This window comes from Salminus brasiliensis, chromosome 12 (genome assembly GCF_030463535.1).
Source record: "Salminus brasiliensis chromosome 12, fSalBra1.hap2, whole genome shotgun sequence".
Taxonomy (NCBI): Eukaryota; Metazoa; Chordata; class Actinopteri; order Characiformes; family Bryconidae; genus Salminus; species Salminus brasiliensis.
In genome coordinates this window covers 6,801,151-6,816,890 of record NC_132889.1, presented here as the reverse complement: position 1 = coordinate 6,816,890, position 15,740 = coordinate 6,801,151, and the positions used below count along the sequence as shown (strand labels likewise).

The window sequence follows — 15,740 nt, the reverse complement described above, 5'->3', positions numbered from 1 at the left end:
ATAATACAAATGTCCACCAGTGGCGAACTTGAAATAGGTACTTTTTAAACGTAAATAAGGGAAAGCGGTACTGAAGAACTTCAGGGAAATCAGGTTCTGGTTCTGACTGGTTCAGATTGGTGCCTTCTCCTGGGTAGACTGGTGTTCGATTCCCTGGCTGGGCTAAAACACCAATCTACACCAATAAGAGTCCCTGGGCAAGACTCCAGTTCACAGCAGAGGTATGAGCCCAACACTAATATGAATAAATAAAGATGCTGCAAAGGGTTCTTCTAGTGATGCCATTGAAGAACTCTTCAATGGCATCAGGGTGTTTATGGAGCCAAAAATGGTTCATCTATGGAGTCACTCCAAGAACCTTTAAGGCACCTTTAAGAGTGTTAGTCTCATACCTCACCTGTAAACAGTTCCCTCACTAGTTAAGGTTCTTCTTGCACAGCTTCCACAAAAATGTGTGTTTATGGAGCCAAAAGTAGTTCTCAATGGAGTCACTTCAAGAACCTTTTGTAGCACCTTTATTTTCAAGTGTGTTGTCTCATACATGGTTCTTCTATGGATTCACTCCTAGAACCTTTTGTAGCACCTTTATTATTTGGGGCATTGGTCTCATACCTCATTCCTGGTTCCTCACCAGTTAAGGTTCTCCATGCACCCTTCATTAAAAAAATGGTTGTTTATGGAGCCAGAAGTGGTTCTTCTATGGAGTCACTCCAAGAACCTATTGGAGCACCTTTAGTCTCATACATTAACTGTTCTATCACTAGAAGGTTCTTCTTGCACCCTTCATTAAAAAATGGTTGTTCACGGAGCCACTTCGAGAACCTTTTGTAGTACGTTTAAGAGCATTGGTCTACCTCAACACGAGTCAAGGTTCTCCATGTACTTTTCACAAAAAATGGGTGTTTATGGAGCCAAAAGTGGTTCTTCTATGGATTCACTTCAAGAACCTATTGGAGCACCTTTATTATTTGGGGCAGTGGTCTCATACAATAACTGTTCTATCACTAGAAGGTTCTCCATGCACCCTTCATTTAAAAAATGGTTGTTTATGGAGCCAGAAGTGGTTCTTCTATGGAGTCACTCCAAGAACCTATTGGAGCACCTGTATTTTTGGGGGCATTGGTCTCTTACCTGGTTCCTCACCAGTTAAAGTTTTCCATGCACCCTTCATTTAAAAAAATGGTTGTTTATGGAGCCAGAAGTGGTTCTTCTATGGATTCATGCCAAAAATCTTAAGTAGCACCTTTAGTTTAGGGGGCATTGGTCTCCTACCTCAACTGTTCCCTCAACAGTAAAAGTTCTTCTTGCAGCCTTCATTAAAAAAATGGTAATTTGTGGAGCAACTAAAAGCATTAGTCTACCTCAACCGTAAACTGTTCCCTCACTAGTTAAGGTTGAAAAAGGTCGTCTCCCCCTCCCCCACTAGATTTGTTGTTCTTCCCCCAGTGTGGTTTTCCACACCTGATCGTGGGAATTGTAGTTTTAGTGACTGGTACGCAGCACTACTGCAAGTGTTCCCCCCCCCCCCCTTTCCCTTTCTTTGTTTGAAACTACAACCCAGCAGAACCACCACAAACCAGAAAGAGGCCTTCAACTACAGGCCCAAACTGATCTGAGGACGTCAACACCGAGCTCAGAGTACTGTTAGTGTACAAGACAAGAGTTGCTGCAGAGAGAGACGAGTTTCATACAAATTTATTATAGAAAAGTGAGGTAGTGGCCGGACATGTGGAATGACCTCATATGTAGCAGCTTATTCATGTGACGAGTCCATTTCAACACAGTACAACACACAAGACTAATAAATAGTGTTCCTGGTTAAGCTTACACACACACACACACACACACACACACACACACACACACACACACACACACACACACACACACACACACACACACACAGTGTCTCCTCAGCACTGCTCATGAGTGTGAGCACACACACACACACACACACACACCCTGTGATCTACACAAAGAGTCCATGACGTATCCTCAAGATACGCTGACAGGAAGCAGAAGTCACTGAATCTGGTGGTTTTGGGCGGACCCGCCATGCGTGAGCGTGTGAGCTCCAGCACCCTTAGTCACGTCTTCGTCAGCAGGCCACGTCCTGAGTGTGGTTTCGCTGGAGTTTCCAAAACAGCCCTGCTGCTCCTCCATGAATCAGCCATGACGCCTGGCCACAACTTTTGACTCAGAGGCGCTTCCTGTCGAGCTTCACCCCCCCCCCCCCCCAAAAAAAATGACCTGGGGGACCCCACACAGCCAGGGGCTTCCAGCCAAAGCTCGGTTAAGCTCATATCAGCCGTGGGGTTCAGCGCACCAGGGCTGGGGCTCAGGAGATCCAGGCAGTCAACGTTCAGTGTCCAACACTGAGCTCAGCCTCCAGACCTCAGCATGTGGCCACAGTCCTCGGCATGTGTGCGCTCGGCAGTGCGTCCGCCTCTCTGCCACAGTTACTTCTCAAAGTAGCGTCCTGGAGGATCCTCAGGACCGCCCCAGAGTCCATTTTGGCACGTTTGCACGGCAGGAAGTCGGGCTCCGTGGCCGTCTTCCCTCGCCGTTTTCTGGAGTGACGGTCAGCTCTGGCCGGGCTGCGGTTCTCCTGGTCGAGCTCCGGTTGTGTGGATTTTGGAGGCGCCTCGAGAACCATCGACTCCTCCCTCTCCTTCTCCTCCTCCTCCTCACGCGGTGGGTCCGAAGGGGGCTCGGCTGCCTCCTTCTGCTTCTCCAGGCTCTCCTGGATCTCCTGGTTCTCGCTGGCAACTCGAGCCGAGTGGTAGATGTCCCTGGCGGACTTCATCACCAGCGTGAGCAGGAGGCTCCGGTGGAGGCGCAGTCCTCCACGCTGCGACCGGGAGCTGTACATCTTACTGAGAGCCTGCACCATGATCCGCTTAGCCTCGGCGCTGACGTCCATGGCGTCCAGTCAAGTTAGAAAGGCTGTCTTTAGGAACACGGGGGGCTTTTTCTCCTCGGCTTGTGGCAACTTTGAGGACTTTCTCGGTCCTCGGCGGAGAGTCAGACGAGTCGAAGGTGAACCCGCTGACGGGAGGGCTTATATAGCTTCGTGACGTCGCTTGATTGACAGCTCGCCACGGCATGGCCCCGCCCCGCCCCGCCCCGCCCCGCCCCGCCTTTACGTTTTTTCCAGGAAAAGCAGAAACAGGCCAAACGTGTCCCGAGGACTCCGAGACTCCCTCCCTCACCGCGGCACGGCCGGGTGTTTTCACTGCCCGCTGGTTGGCAGGTTGCTGTCGCCGCTCTCCTCCACACACAGTCACAACACACAGCAGCCAGACGGCAGCTTTACAGGAGGAGCCGAAAACCGTCCTACTTTTCAATGGAAGTCAATGGAAACATCATTTATTCCGAGCAAATTTGCAGCATTTCTATTGGTCCAAACATCCTGACATTTTAACACAAGGTAAAGAAAAAATGTCAGATTCATAGTATGTTAAAAAAGTGAAAAGAAAAGATTATATACATAAAAATAGATACAACAATAAAATAAATATATACACATAATATATGTGTATACTTTATAAACATGTTATAACATTTTATATGTGTATAATGCAACAAAATAGAATCAACACAATCACGTTTATTTTATATATTTATTTATTTTGTTTATTTATATATATACTTTTTATTTATTTATAAAGTACTTAAATACTTATATATATATATATATATATATATATATATATATATATATATATATATATATTACTTTGCTTATGTTTTATTATATTTGACCTAATTTGTATGTATGTATATTTATTTATGAGCATGTTAACTTACTTACATACTTACCTGTTACCTGTTTAAGCATTTTTTTAATCATTCATCCAATTTGATGTATTTATGTATTAATGTATATAATAATAATAATAATAATAAGAAGAAGAAGAATAGTAATAATCATAACAATAATAATTGAATAAAATAAAAGTCCTTTACAGACACCATACGACTACTATTACCATATAATAATAATAATAATAATAATAATAATAATAATAATAATAGGCTTTAAAAAATGAAGACATGCTAATACAGTTCAGAGACAGTAATGAAGTCCAGTCCTATAACAGTTAAACAGGACGTTGATTTTTAATCAGTAAAGCTGATCAGACAGCCCCTCCGCCCCGCTGACCTCGCGCCTGTCCTTAGTCATGTGTGTATTGGAGGAAGGGGGGAGGGGGGAGGGGGTCCCCGCCGCCTCCTCTTTATGACCTTATTTGGAGTTTCCGGCCACTGCTCCTTTCAGCGGAAAGCCCGTGATGCGGAGGCGCCGCTTCCTGTTTCCATATTTAGCTGCGCAGTGGCGTCACCGCTCGATGCCTAAATATGGTCATGGAGCTACACAGCGCGTCGCACTTCCGCTGCCCTTATTCGGGGAACATGCAGCTGTTCAATCGAGCTGCTCTCTCACACTGCTGCACCACCACACACACACACACACACACACACACACACACACACACACACACTAGACACAGCTGCTGCCTCCTGCTGCAGATTGAATCTGCAGATTATAAATAAATAATTAAATAAATAAATAAATAATAATAGTGATATTGTCTGCGTATAGTACTGGACACTGCAGCGGCCACTGCGCTCAACAGCATTGCTCAGATCACTGGTTAAAAAAACGTGATTCAGTGACCAGTTTTACAAGCTGAGGTCAAAAAAGGTCAGGGTGCTTTTGCTAATGCATCATCGGGACTTTATTTACGCCAGCAGTTCTGGGGCAGTGGTGGCTCAGCGGTTAGAGCGCCGGGATATCGATAACAGGATAACAGGGTTCGATTCCCGGGCTCGGCAAGCTGCCACTGTTGGGCCCTTGAGCAAGGCCCTTTACCCTCTCTGCTCCCCGGGCGCTGGAGTTGGCTGCCCACCGCTCTGGGTGTGTGTCTGTACTCACTGCCCCTAACACATGTGTGTGTGTGTGAGTGTGTGTTCACTACCAGATGGGTTAAATGCGGAGGACACATTTCGCTGTACAGTGACAAATACGTGCACCTTTACTTTACAAGACTCCAAACAAGGGGTTTTGAGGAGAAAGCCCTGAGTGTGGTTTCACTGTTCTTTACTGGAAGACAAGAACAGGAACTGAAGACTGGAGTGAAGTTCACACCTGCAGAAATAAAGAAAAGAAGAACTTCAAGGTATGCATGAAGGAGCTGGCCAAGCCAGGGGCTGTGTGCAGGGGGCGTCTAGACGATGTTAAGCATTTGTGACCCTCTGTGAGAGGGGCCCTAACAAATGCATTAATTGAGTATTTTGGCAGAATTGTTGGAGTTGCGGGGCCCAAAATCCTTAGTAGTGCCCTTGACTGCATCTCTAAATAAAAGGCCTGATCTACATGCAGCCGCAGTAGCAAGCATACAGTCATTTGAGTGAGTTAGGACACCCCACGAACTTTCATCCTTTTTGAACATCTGGACCTTCAACCTTCACATGAACAATTCTGAGAGATGGAGGTAATATATTTATTTCTATGAGGAAACAGTTGGAGACCCCCACATTTATCACTACGTATCAGGTGCAGCACATCGGCTGCAGATGATTAGAACATGTTTAGAGAGGAGTCATGAAAACCTTTGTCTTTTCTAACATACGTAAACATCCGGACCTTCGATTTGAGCAACACTGAGAGATGGAGGTCATATTACTACTTAAAAACCCCTGCAGTTAGAATCAGGTGCAGCACCTCAGCTGCAGATGATTAGAACATCATTAGAGAGGATTTATCTGAACTGGACAGTGAAGCAGAAGATCTCTAATTGTTTGAGATCTTTTTAAATCCATTGTCAATCCTCTTCTCAGGGCCTCAGAGAGCTCTCTGGATCTGGTGTGGTGATCTTTACCACTTACTTCAACAATCAAGAGCAAACCAGACTAAACGTCTGAGGTTTCAATAAGACCGGCTCCCCCAGAATCCGCCCTAACCATGTAATCATACAAGGCTGATGTGCTGATGGTAATATGGTAATAAATGGTAATAAATGTGGCATGTCCAACGTTTTTCTCATAGAAAGTAATATATTACCTCTGTTTCTCAGTGTTGGTCACATGAAGATCGAAGGTCCAGATGTTTAAATATTTTTTAGTTTAATAATCTATCATAGGAGCCAATGGTCACATGTTTCAACAGCAGCCCACTGTAAGCAATGTGTGCTTTAGTACACACATTAAAACTTTGTCCATGCTAACTGACCATACACCACACATGATTTGACTGAAACACACTGGAGGATCCATTTAATGGGACATTAATGATCCTAGATCAGCTGTTCTTCTCTGAAAGGTTTTATGAATATGGCCCCCAGAATTTCTCAGCCCAGGCCTGAAGCCACCCCCACTCCCACTGCATGGGCATGTGTTTGTACCTGCACTAATAACTGACTCAGCTCAAAGAGGATCTGATAACTGTGTAATGACATGACTCACACACAGAGAAACCACTAAACCGCGGCGCTGGTGAACTACTGGGATGACGTTCAGAGCTATTTTATGAAGGATTTAGCATTTAGCTTAAGCTCAATTTGAAGTCTTTTCGATCAGAGGAAAGTTTAAGGGTGTTCTAATTGAGCGAAGAATCACTTTATGATTAGGATTTTAGGTCGCTGGATTCAGACAGATAATTCGGCCCCCGGGTTTAGCCATGTAGGTGCTAGGATTTTGGCAGATAGCCCATTTGATTTAGCTCAGGTAAATCATTGAATGTATTCGGGTAATTTAGCCAGATATAGCCACCAGGGTTCAACCAGGTAATTTGCCCCCCAGGAATTAGCTGTGTAGACCATAAGATTTAGGCACATAGCCCCTATGATGTAGCCAGCTAGATACTTGGATTTAGCCAGACAGCTGACAGGATTTAACCAAATAATGTGCCCCCCAGGATTTAGCTTGGTAGATTCTTGGAATTATGCCAGCAATTTAGCCTGATAGCCTCCAGGATGTAACCAGATTATGTGCCCCCAATATTTAGCTAGGCGGATCCTTGGATTTAGCCAGACAGCCACCAGAATTCAACCAGATAATTTGCCCCCCCACCCAGGAATTAGACAGCCCCCAGAATTTAGCCAGATAATATGGCTGCCTGATTCGGATCCCTGAATCTAGCCATGTTGATCTCTGGATTGAGCCAGATAATTTAGTCCCCAAGGTTTACCCATGGTTCATATGATTTAGCCTGTCCAATAAGATCATCTCCTCCATGAAACCTGGACCTAGGAATGATGTATAACACCATTTTATCTGTTGTTCCTGGTCCAGAACAGCTGGACAAGCTGCTTCAAAGCCAAACTGGCTGCTAAGGGTGTCTGCAGGCATCGTCTAGTCAAAATTATTGCTTAATATTTTCAATGCCACTTTAAGCTTAATTCGAAGTGCCGATCTGTACCAGATAAAAACAGCTCTCTTCAAAGAACTAAGTACTAAGTAGTTAGTCTTGTGCATCAACTTTAATTGGCGAACTGGAGCACACATACACTGGACAGAACTATATACACTGCGGGCCGGGTCCTCAGAAGCAAATCAAGCCTAGACTAAAAAGAATTGGCCAGTCTGAACTAAGGCCTAATCCTCGTAATCCTTCTTGTCCGGGAAACCAGCTCTATATGTCTAGAGGTTTGTTGACTCCAGCTTGTTTCTTCTGAAATCAAGGGTATTAACAGGACATTCGTTCCCTCATTACTGCAGCAACAGCCTCTACTCTTTTAGAAAGACGCTATGTTAGATGTTGGAACATTTCTGTGAGGATTTGATTGCATTCCAACACAACTTCAGGTAATTCCAAAGGTATTGGATGGAGCTCAATCACTCCAGAGCTCAAGGCTGCAGGGGCTTTATACCCCTCTAGCTTAGGCTTGGCATTGGGCACATTGGCCTTGGGCCTATTTTATTCTATATGCTTTTCTTTAGAGATCGTCAAAGCTAGTGTTTCCAGGGTTGTCAGGAACGGGTGCACTAGCTACATTTATCAAGAAGACCAAGAAAAGCCTACCAGCCAAATGCCAACAGTGTAAACACTCCACTACCCCCCCCCCCCACACACACACAGCTCAAGCCCTTAGCAGATTTGGTGGGGCTGGCATTTCCTGCAGACAGGAAACGATCTTGTGACGGCTGACATTCAGCAAGAGGAAGTGGGCCCGCTCGCTTGAGGTTAAACTCCAAAGCGTGTGAAAGGCGCTACCCTCAATCAGTTTCCACTGCGTTCAAAACTTTCCAGACTAAAGCTGGCATATCAGATGGATGGATGTTGGTGGATAAAAGAATAGTGCTGTTAGCTTTGTAATTCTTGCTGTGGGGTCGTTTAGAGTTTGAGTTGAGAGTTAGAGGTTGAGTAAGTTCAAATACTCAGTCCTCAATTGTCGTAGAATGTCCAGTGTATTGTCCTATGCCGTGCAAGCAAAGGACAAAAGTATTGGGACATCTGCTCATTCATTGGTTCTTCTGAAATCAAGGGTATTAAAGAGTTTATAAGAGTTTGTTGGAGTAACTGTCTCTATTGTCCGGTAGAAGGCTTTCTACTCGATTCTGAAGCATTGGTTAGTCAGGATGGAGGTCAGAATGCTGAACGATCACCACCTCCACACCTCACCCCCAACTCTCCAATTCCTACCAAGAATATTGCATGGAGCACCGTTAATCCAGAGAACACATTTCCACTGCTTCACAGCTCAATGCTGGGGGCCCACGCCTGGCATTAGGCATATTGACAAAATATTCATGTTTTTCTGCTACAAAGAGTCCTATTGTATTGGCAATACTTCTCAAAAGGGCCTGGACAAGCTGTTTGTGGGTGTGCATTCGCACCCAGTGTTCTCAACTCTTCAGTAAGTCAGAAGTCAGACACGCTACTTGTTAACGCATTACACAATATTTTGTGCATCAAGACATTATGGAAACACAACCACACAGCCGCTTTAAACCACTACACTGTATAACACTTGATGAACGATGCGCCCATCTTGGATTTTAATCTCTGGGTTGGTGAGGCCCCGCCCAACTTCCCCTGGTAGGAAACCCCACTCGTGGGGGCTTTCAACTTAAAACGTCCTACTTAGAACTTGGGAAATCCGACATCCAGGTTAAAATGGAACAAGTTAGTAACGCCACTCTCTGGGCATGTTGGTTAACGTTCAACTCCTGTAGATGAGCTACAATCTTTACTATAAATTATGAGGGTACTGCAGGACATCGTCAAGCCCTCAATCACATTTAAATTCCACTTTGACTCCAACCTATTCATTTATGCCCTAAAACGTAAACAGGGAGGCATTTCGGTCACAACGCTGGATCGTCCCGGGTCCAGCTCAGGACCTCCCTATTTAAACATGGGGGAGGTGGCATGTTCCCCTACAGTTACCCCATTTCCAGTCCTAAAGAAACCCAGCAGAATCTAAAGAAGAGCAAAACACAGGAAAATAAAAACAAACAGACAAAGACTCAAGATGGACTCAGAAAATAAAACTCTTTTGTTACAAACCTTTTTATTAAGATATCCAGATGTACTCTTTTGACTTTTCTTTCTTTCTTCTCTCATTTTTTTCTCTTTACAGTAGTTAATGTGCAATTACATTTTTGATAATATTGGGTCACAGTTAGGGATTCACAAAGTTATTGGCACTCTGAACACAGACTGAATGGAGTGGACTGGATGGGCACTGGCATAACAATGTCACTGCATGAGCACGGCTAGGGCAAATGGTGGTGGAGGTGGGGGGGGCTGAACATACACGCACACGCACGCACGCACACACACGCGCACACACACACGCACACGCACACACAGACATACTGCTGCGCTGGACTCGAAGAAGCAGCTTCTGGGTTACAACTCATGCTGTGAGTGCACAACTAGAACAATCAAATTTCCATTAGTGCTTCTATATAATATACAGTATATATCTTTGTATATTGTATAGGTATATAGTCATAGAAAGTGAAAAGGGTGGGGAAAGGAGGGTGGGGTCGTCGTGGACTCCCGCAACACGCACAAGAAATGCTGCATCATTTAATAAAAAAAAAACAAAAAAAGAAAAGAAAAAACAACTAAAAGATCTGCAGGAGTTCACACCCCCCTCCTGGTTTCATGTGGGTTTTAAAGTGAACTCTTGAGACTCCTCACCCCGTAGAACTGCATTCTGCGTTATTTAACAGGTATTTCGTTACTGTGTTAATGGATCTGTACATATAGTTATTGGCCACAGTTTTATTAATTTTTTTCACTTTTTTTAAACTTTTTTTTTTTCATACAAAACGTCAGCAAACTGGGGTGCCACGCTGAGGAAAACAGGTCGAAGGCAGGATGTTTGCTGGGGTTGAGAGGAATAGAAGAAGAAGAAGAAGAAGAAGAAGAAGAAGAAGAAGAGGTAAATCACAGGCATTCAGAGAGAGAAGAGAGGAGTCTGTAAATCCAACAGTACGCCAGACGCCACTCCATCCTCTCTCGCGTGCCCTCGGTCTCTGTTTCTAAATTCGTCTGCAGCGCGCAGCACCCCGGAGAGGACTTACGGCCCCACTCAAAAGCATGGAATCAATGTTTTTGAGAATAGAAAATCTGTTCGGCTGCAGGTACAACAATTAGTTAGAACAACCTCTCGAGCAGGGGCGCAGCCAGGGATTTTGGGAACCATGAAAGAGATACATTACACTGAGGCCCACAACTCTTAACAGCTCGGCCAATATACTCAATCAATACATTTTAAGGGCCCCTGTTATTCACAGGCCCTTAAGATCGTCCGAACGTTCCCTCCCAAACGTATGGCACCCCTGCTCCTGAGTGTTGCAGTTGGCATCGGCAGGTAGAGAGTTGAAAGCCCTAGGAATTCTACAAGCATTCATGGCTGCCAGTTTAACAGAGCTTCCCCAATCAGGCCAGTTAAGCCGGATATGTCGGGTTGGGTAGGGTGGTAAAGGAACAGACCATGCTAATGGTGAGAATTGGACGGGGAGGGGGCAGGGGGCTCTAACTGTAACTTTGGGCATCGACCTCATAGGTCTAATATTTAAACCTTCAAGGACCAAAACCAATCAACACAATTCCAAACTTTTGAATGGGCCGCGTGATTTGGGGGGGGGGGGGATTTTGGGGGGTGGGTCACAGAAATACAAACACGTAAACTCTCACACTCTCTTCTCACACACACTGTGGAGAGTCTGCCGTCCGCCTGGCCTCTGTGCTCATCGAGACTAAAATGATCCAAGGTGCCGTGGTGGGGGTCCGGGCAGCCGCGAACCCCCAGAAAAAGGTGCTTTTCTTTGGGCACGGAGGTCAGGCAGACGGTCAGAGCGATATGTTACAGTCTGATCCTCTCAGTACACTCTGGTCCCTTCTTTCATACAGAAAACACTCTTGTAATTTTTTTTCTCCTTTTTTTTAGGCAACTTTACAAACCGAACATCAGGCATCAGGTTTTGTCTTCTATTCGCTTTCAAAAACAACGTAAACAGGAGTTAAAGAACGGTTCCTCTGCTGTATAAACGGTAGATAAAAGGCCCTCCAACGGCTACGTTCACATTACAGTTTAATCTGGATTTTTAGGCTAAAAGTGATCCGATTTCAGATTCGACCACTTCGAGATCAGACACGTGGCCGGTGGTCGTCATTATCATCATCATAGTTATTATTATTATTATTATACAGCGTGGGCAGGGCTTCAGCAGCGGCTTTAACTTGATCGAAAGCGCGTGTGCAAGTCCTTTCAGGACAGAAGTGTGTTCACACCAACACAGATAGGGGTTCACGCACATGATTGTTAACCAGCAAAGAAGAAATGATCAGATTTGGGCGAAAAACAAACAAACAAACAAACAAACAAACAGTAACACAATAAGGCTTGTAATGTGAACGTAGCCACACTGACAGAATTTCAGTCTTCCAAAGCCTCAACAGCCCAGTTCATGGTGTGGCGCCATCTGGTGTCCACTACAAGTAGTGCATGTCGGCTGCAGTAGCGTCTTGTACACAGCAGGTGGCATCGGGAGACGCTATGCATGCAGCATATGTGATCTGTGCCATCAAAATGGAGGATGCAGGGGGAAAAGAAAAAAAAAAAAAAAGGAAAAAAAAAGAACCAACACACTGGCACCATCGCTGTCGAGTCAGGCGGTGAGCCTCAGACTGAAAATGGCTCCCTATTCCCCATGTAGTGCACTATGGAAGTCCTTGATTATTGGTTTCTGCACCCAAATACTGCACAGTAATGGTACAAAAGCACTGAACTGAACCATTAGGGATTCAAGTATAGGCTGTACATGTCTCTGGGTACACCAGGAGCACCCTCATGGGTCTTGTGAACTATATATATGAATACATTAGTGGATTTCTGAGCACGCAAAAGGTCTCAAGGTCATAAATTCAGGGGTTAACTTGAGAAAGATGAAAAAAACTGACAACATTAAGAGCGTAACACTAAAACTGTAGCAACAGTCACTGAAGCAGCGCTCTCTACTGAGCATCTCTTGTTTACTGCGGCCTGTGATTAAACTACGCAACTGGAAGCCACCCAGTGGGCGGAGAAGGGGCAGAGCTCTCAAGTGATTTGTGAAAGGAAATAAAGTCCAGTTATTAGGTATCAGGAGTTGTGATTTTAGGGATGCTGTTAAAAGCATTGGGAAAAGTACTACTGGAAAACGGGAACTATATATAGAGCTCCGTTTCGAAAAATCCAATCAAATCTTGACCTTAGAATCGAAAAAACCTGAATAGAAAACTGCAGCACTGTCTCATAGTGACCAATGTCCACTTTGGTGATATCTTACTGGTTAATTGCATAAACAGATAGTTACAATTTGACCTGGAGCATCAGAAGACTCCTAAAAAAAAGTTACATTTGCTTCGCTCTTAAAAATCTTAAAAAGGTGCTAAAAATGGTTCCTCGAGCGACGCCACAGAAGAACCACTTTCGGTTCCATAAAGAACCATGTTAATAATGGAGTTGTGTGACCGTGAAGAACCTTTACACATCAAGTAAGGGCTCTTTAATTCTTTTAAAGCCTATTATAACAGCATAATTGCTTGCTACCCTATCAGTTTCTCAACCCTGGTCCTGGAGGCCCACTGCTCTGCACTTTTTTGTAGCGGTTGTTGCTGCTCCTAACACACCCGATCCAACTAATCAGCTGATTAACATAAGCCCATTAACAAGTTAAAGTAAGGGTGTTCAAGACGGCAAAGCACCAAACTGTGTAGGGCAGTGGGCCTCCAGCACCAGCGTTCTGGAAAACTGCCATATAAGCTCTGAATAACTATAGTCTAAATTTGCTTTTTAGGATGCACGCAGGTACCCACGCATCGCGGAGCAATTCAAGAGTGTACCAGTTTGGGTGTAGAAGCCAACAGTTCCAAGACTAGCCTAGTTCACAACAAGCAGGGAATAGGAAGCCATCTAGGATTCAGTCTCGCAATCTCAAGGCCCTACAGTCATCCTGACGAGGCCAAGGCACCAGTGCCCTAACAGGTCAACATCTACACAGCACCAAACATAGCACCAAGATATGCCTGCTATTATCCTCCACCATACCAGCACTGTAATCAGTACAAACAAATGTAGAAAAAAAAATAAAATAAAATAAAAATAAATTCAAAAACAGTCTTGTATCATCAGTCATACATCTCTATATTGTTTCTTTTCCTATTCTTACAAAAAGACTTGGCAATTCAACTCTTTTGCCTTGAAATTAGTAGTATTTAAGATCAATACAGTACGCATATGATTATTTTTCATTAACATAAAAGAAAAAAACAACAACAAACAAAAACGGATGTGTGCTATTCTACGCGACTTAAAAACAAACAAACAAAAATCAAGATATTGATTTGGATGCATGTGAAATCATACATTTCTGCTTTCAGATCTAAAATAGGGTTATTTTTAGTCCTACAGTAGCCAAAGCTATCCTAACGGGAGACTTGCGTCCACTACAAAAGTCCCGCTAACAGCTGGAAGCGCAAACTTGGTTATGCAAAATGAAGAAAATGCAAGAAACGGCTAAAAGGAGAAAAAGGAAAAGGGATAAAAGATTTACTGTAAGTCACTGAGTGAAGTGACAAACATCCTAAAATAATAATAAGAAGAATAATAAAAAAAGGAAAGGTCATAAAATGTGGTAAAAATCTGTTCAACAGTCTCATCGATATTTACATCGTAAGTCAGCGTGACCGGACTGAAGCAGGGGTGCAAGCCCGCTCCTGTGCCCTACGCCGCCGCACTCTCACACACTCACACATCCACCGGTTTAGTCCAAAAGAAACAAATCCATTAACCGATTCTCTACAAAAGAAAAGGTGCACGATCCACCGCTCCTCTCCTCTACAAAATGGGTGCAAAAAGCACTGGTTCAGTCTACAAAAACAAAAAGGTGCAAAAAGCTCCATTTACCTCTAGAAGAAACCTGCAGACGGCCGGCCAGCCGCCGTGTCCCAGGAGACAGTCTTTGGGCCTTGCGTACACCAACCCACTACCCCACACATACATACACACAAAAGCATACCCTCACACCCACACACTCTCCCCCCTCTCTCTCTCTCAACTCTGTTAAGGTGCAACAAAAGGGTTATTGGTGTGATGCCCCAGAGGAACCACTACTGGCTCAATAAATAACCATTTTAATTAAGAAGGACTCTCACAGGTGTGTAAAGAACCTCTGAAAGTCAATGTAAAGGTTCTTTACCAGTTTGAAGGTTCTCACTCGCTTCCCTTTTTTAGAAAGTAAAAAGTAGTTCTTCTGCAGCATCCCCTCCAAGAACCTTTCATAGCCCCGTTATTATTATTTTTTTAAGGCTATAGAAGCATCTATTCACCTATACCTCTTTACAATAACTTTTAGGAGGTTTTTAGAAGTTTAGCCTAGGGCTGCACGGTATACAGTCACTGATATTCCCAATATTGTGACCCAGCTAAAGTGCTGAGGGTCCCGACCAAGTTCTAATTCTGGCCCTACAAAACGGTGAACGGTGCAGGCCTGTCTGCCAACACACCTGTGCACAACGGGCAGCGTCCAAGCCAGCACATACAGCAAACAACAGAGGAAAGTTGCAGCTCCGCCTTCAACCACACCAACTGGCTCTCGTCCTTGCATGTCCGTTACTTAAGGTAGCGTAGCTGAGAATGTGGCTGTGTATTGGGTGTGGCCTGAGAATGATGCTCAACCCATGAACCTCTGCTCTTGCCTTTACATGCATCTTCAGTGAAGTATAAAATCAATCACTTCCTGGAGCATCACAAGCATTTTTCTTTCTGTCATCAGGTGACCCCATCGCTTTACCACTGCACTTTTAACGTACAGTGCAAATCATAGTGCAATTGCTGGGTGTCATGATTATAATTACAGGATGGGATTTGGTCTATATCGTACAGCCCTAGTTCGTCAGACAGCAAGCCTGATTCTCTCTCCGATTTTTCCTCGGTGATCCACCCGCTCACGCAGCTGTACAGGAAAGAGCTTAGCGTTTTCAGTTGAAGGTACGGAAGCCATAGGCTACTGCATAAGTAGTGGCAAAAAAGATAAAGTGATTACTGTACACTACCTGCCAAAAACACCCGGACTTCCTTTTACATTTAGTGATCAATGTTTCAAATTTACAGTTACTTTCCAAACACGGAAACATGGAGAAAACACTACTTGTTAATCTTTTGGGTACATCTCTCATCACCACTAGCAGCTTTGACCCAAAAAGATAATTTATTTATACTTTTGTTAAAAGCAGATGT

At 44.3% G+C, this 15,740-nt stretch overlaps 1 protein-coding gene across 1 annotated transcript; it reads right to left on the bottom strand.

Moving 5' to 3' along the window:
* Nucleotides 1-1,678: 1,678 nt before the first annotated feature.
* On the bottom strand, nt 1,679-3,039 carry ier2a (immediate early response 2a). Its single transcript, XM_072693587.1, has one exon. The coding sequence runs from the start codon at nt 2,921-2,923 to the stop codon at nt 2,396-2,398; it is 528 nt and encodes a 175-aa protein (XP_072549688.1). The 5' UTR covers nt 2,924-3,039; the 3' UTR covers nt 1,679-2,395.
* Between the last annotated feature and the right edge of the window lie 12,701 nt (nt 3,040-15,740).

Excerpts from the sequence above, each read along its gene's own strand:
- ier2a (XM_072693587.1), bottom strand. The coding sequence starts at position 2,923 with ATGGACGTCAGCGCCGAGGCTAAGCGGATCATGGTGCAGGCTCTCAGT.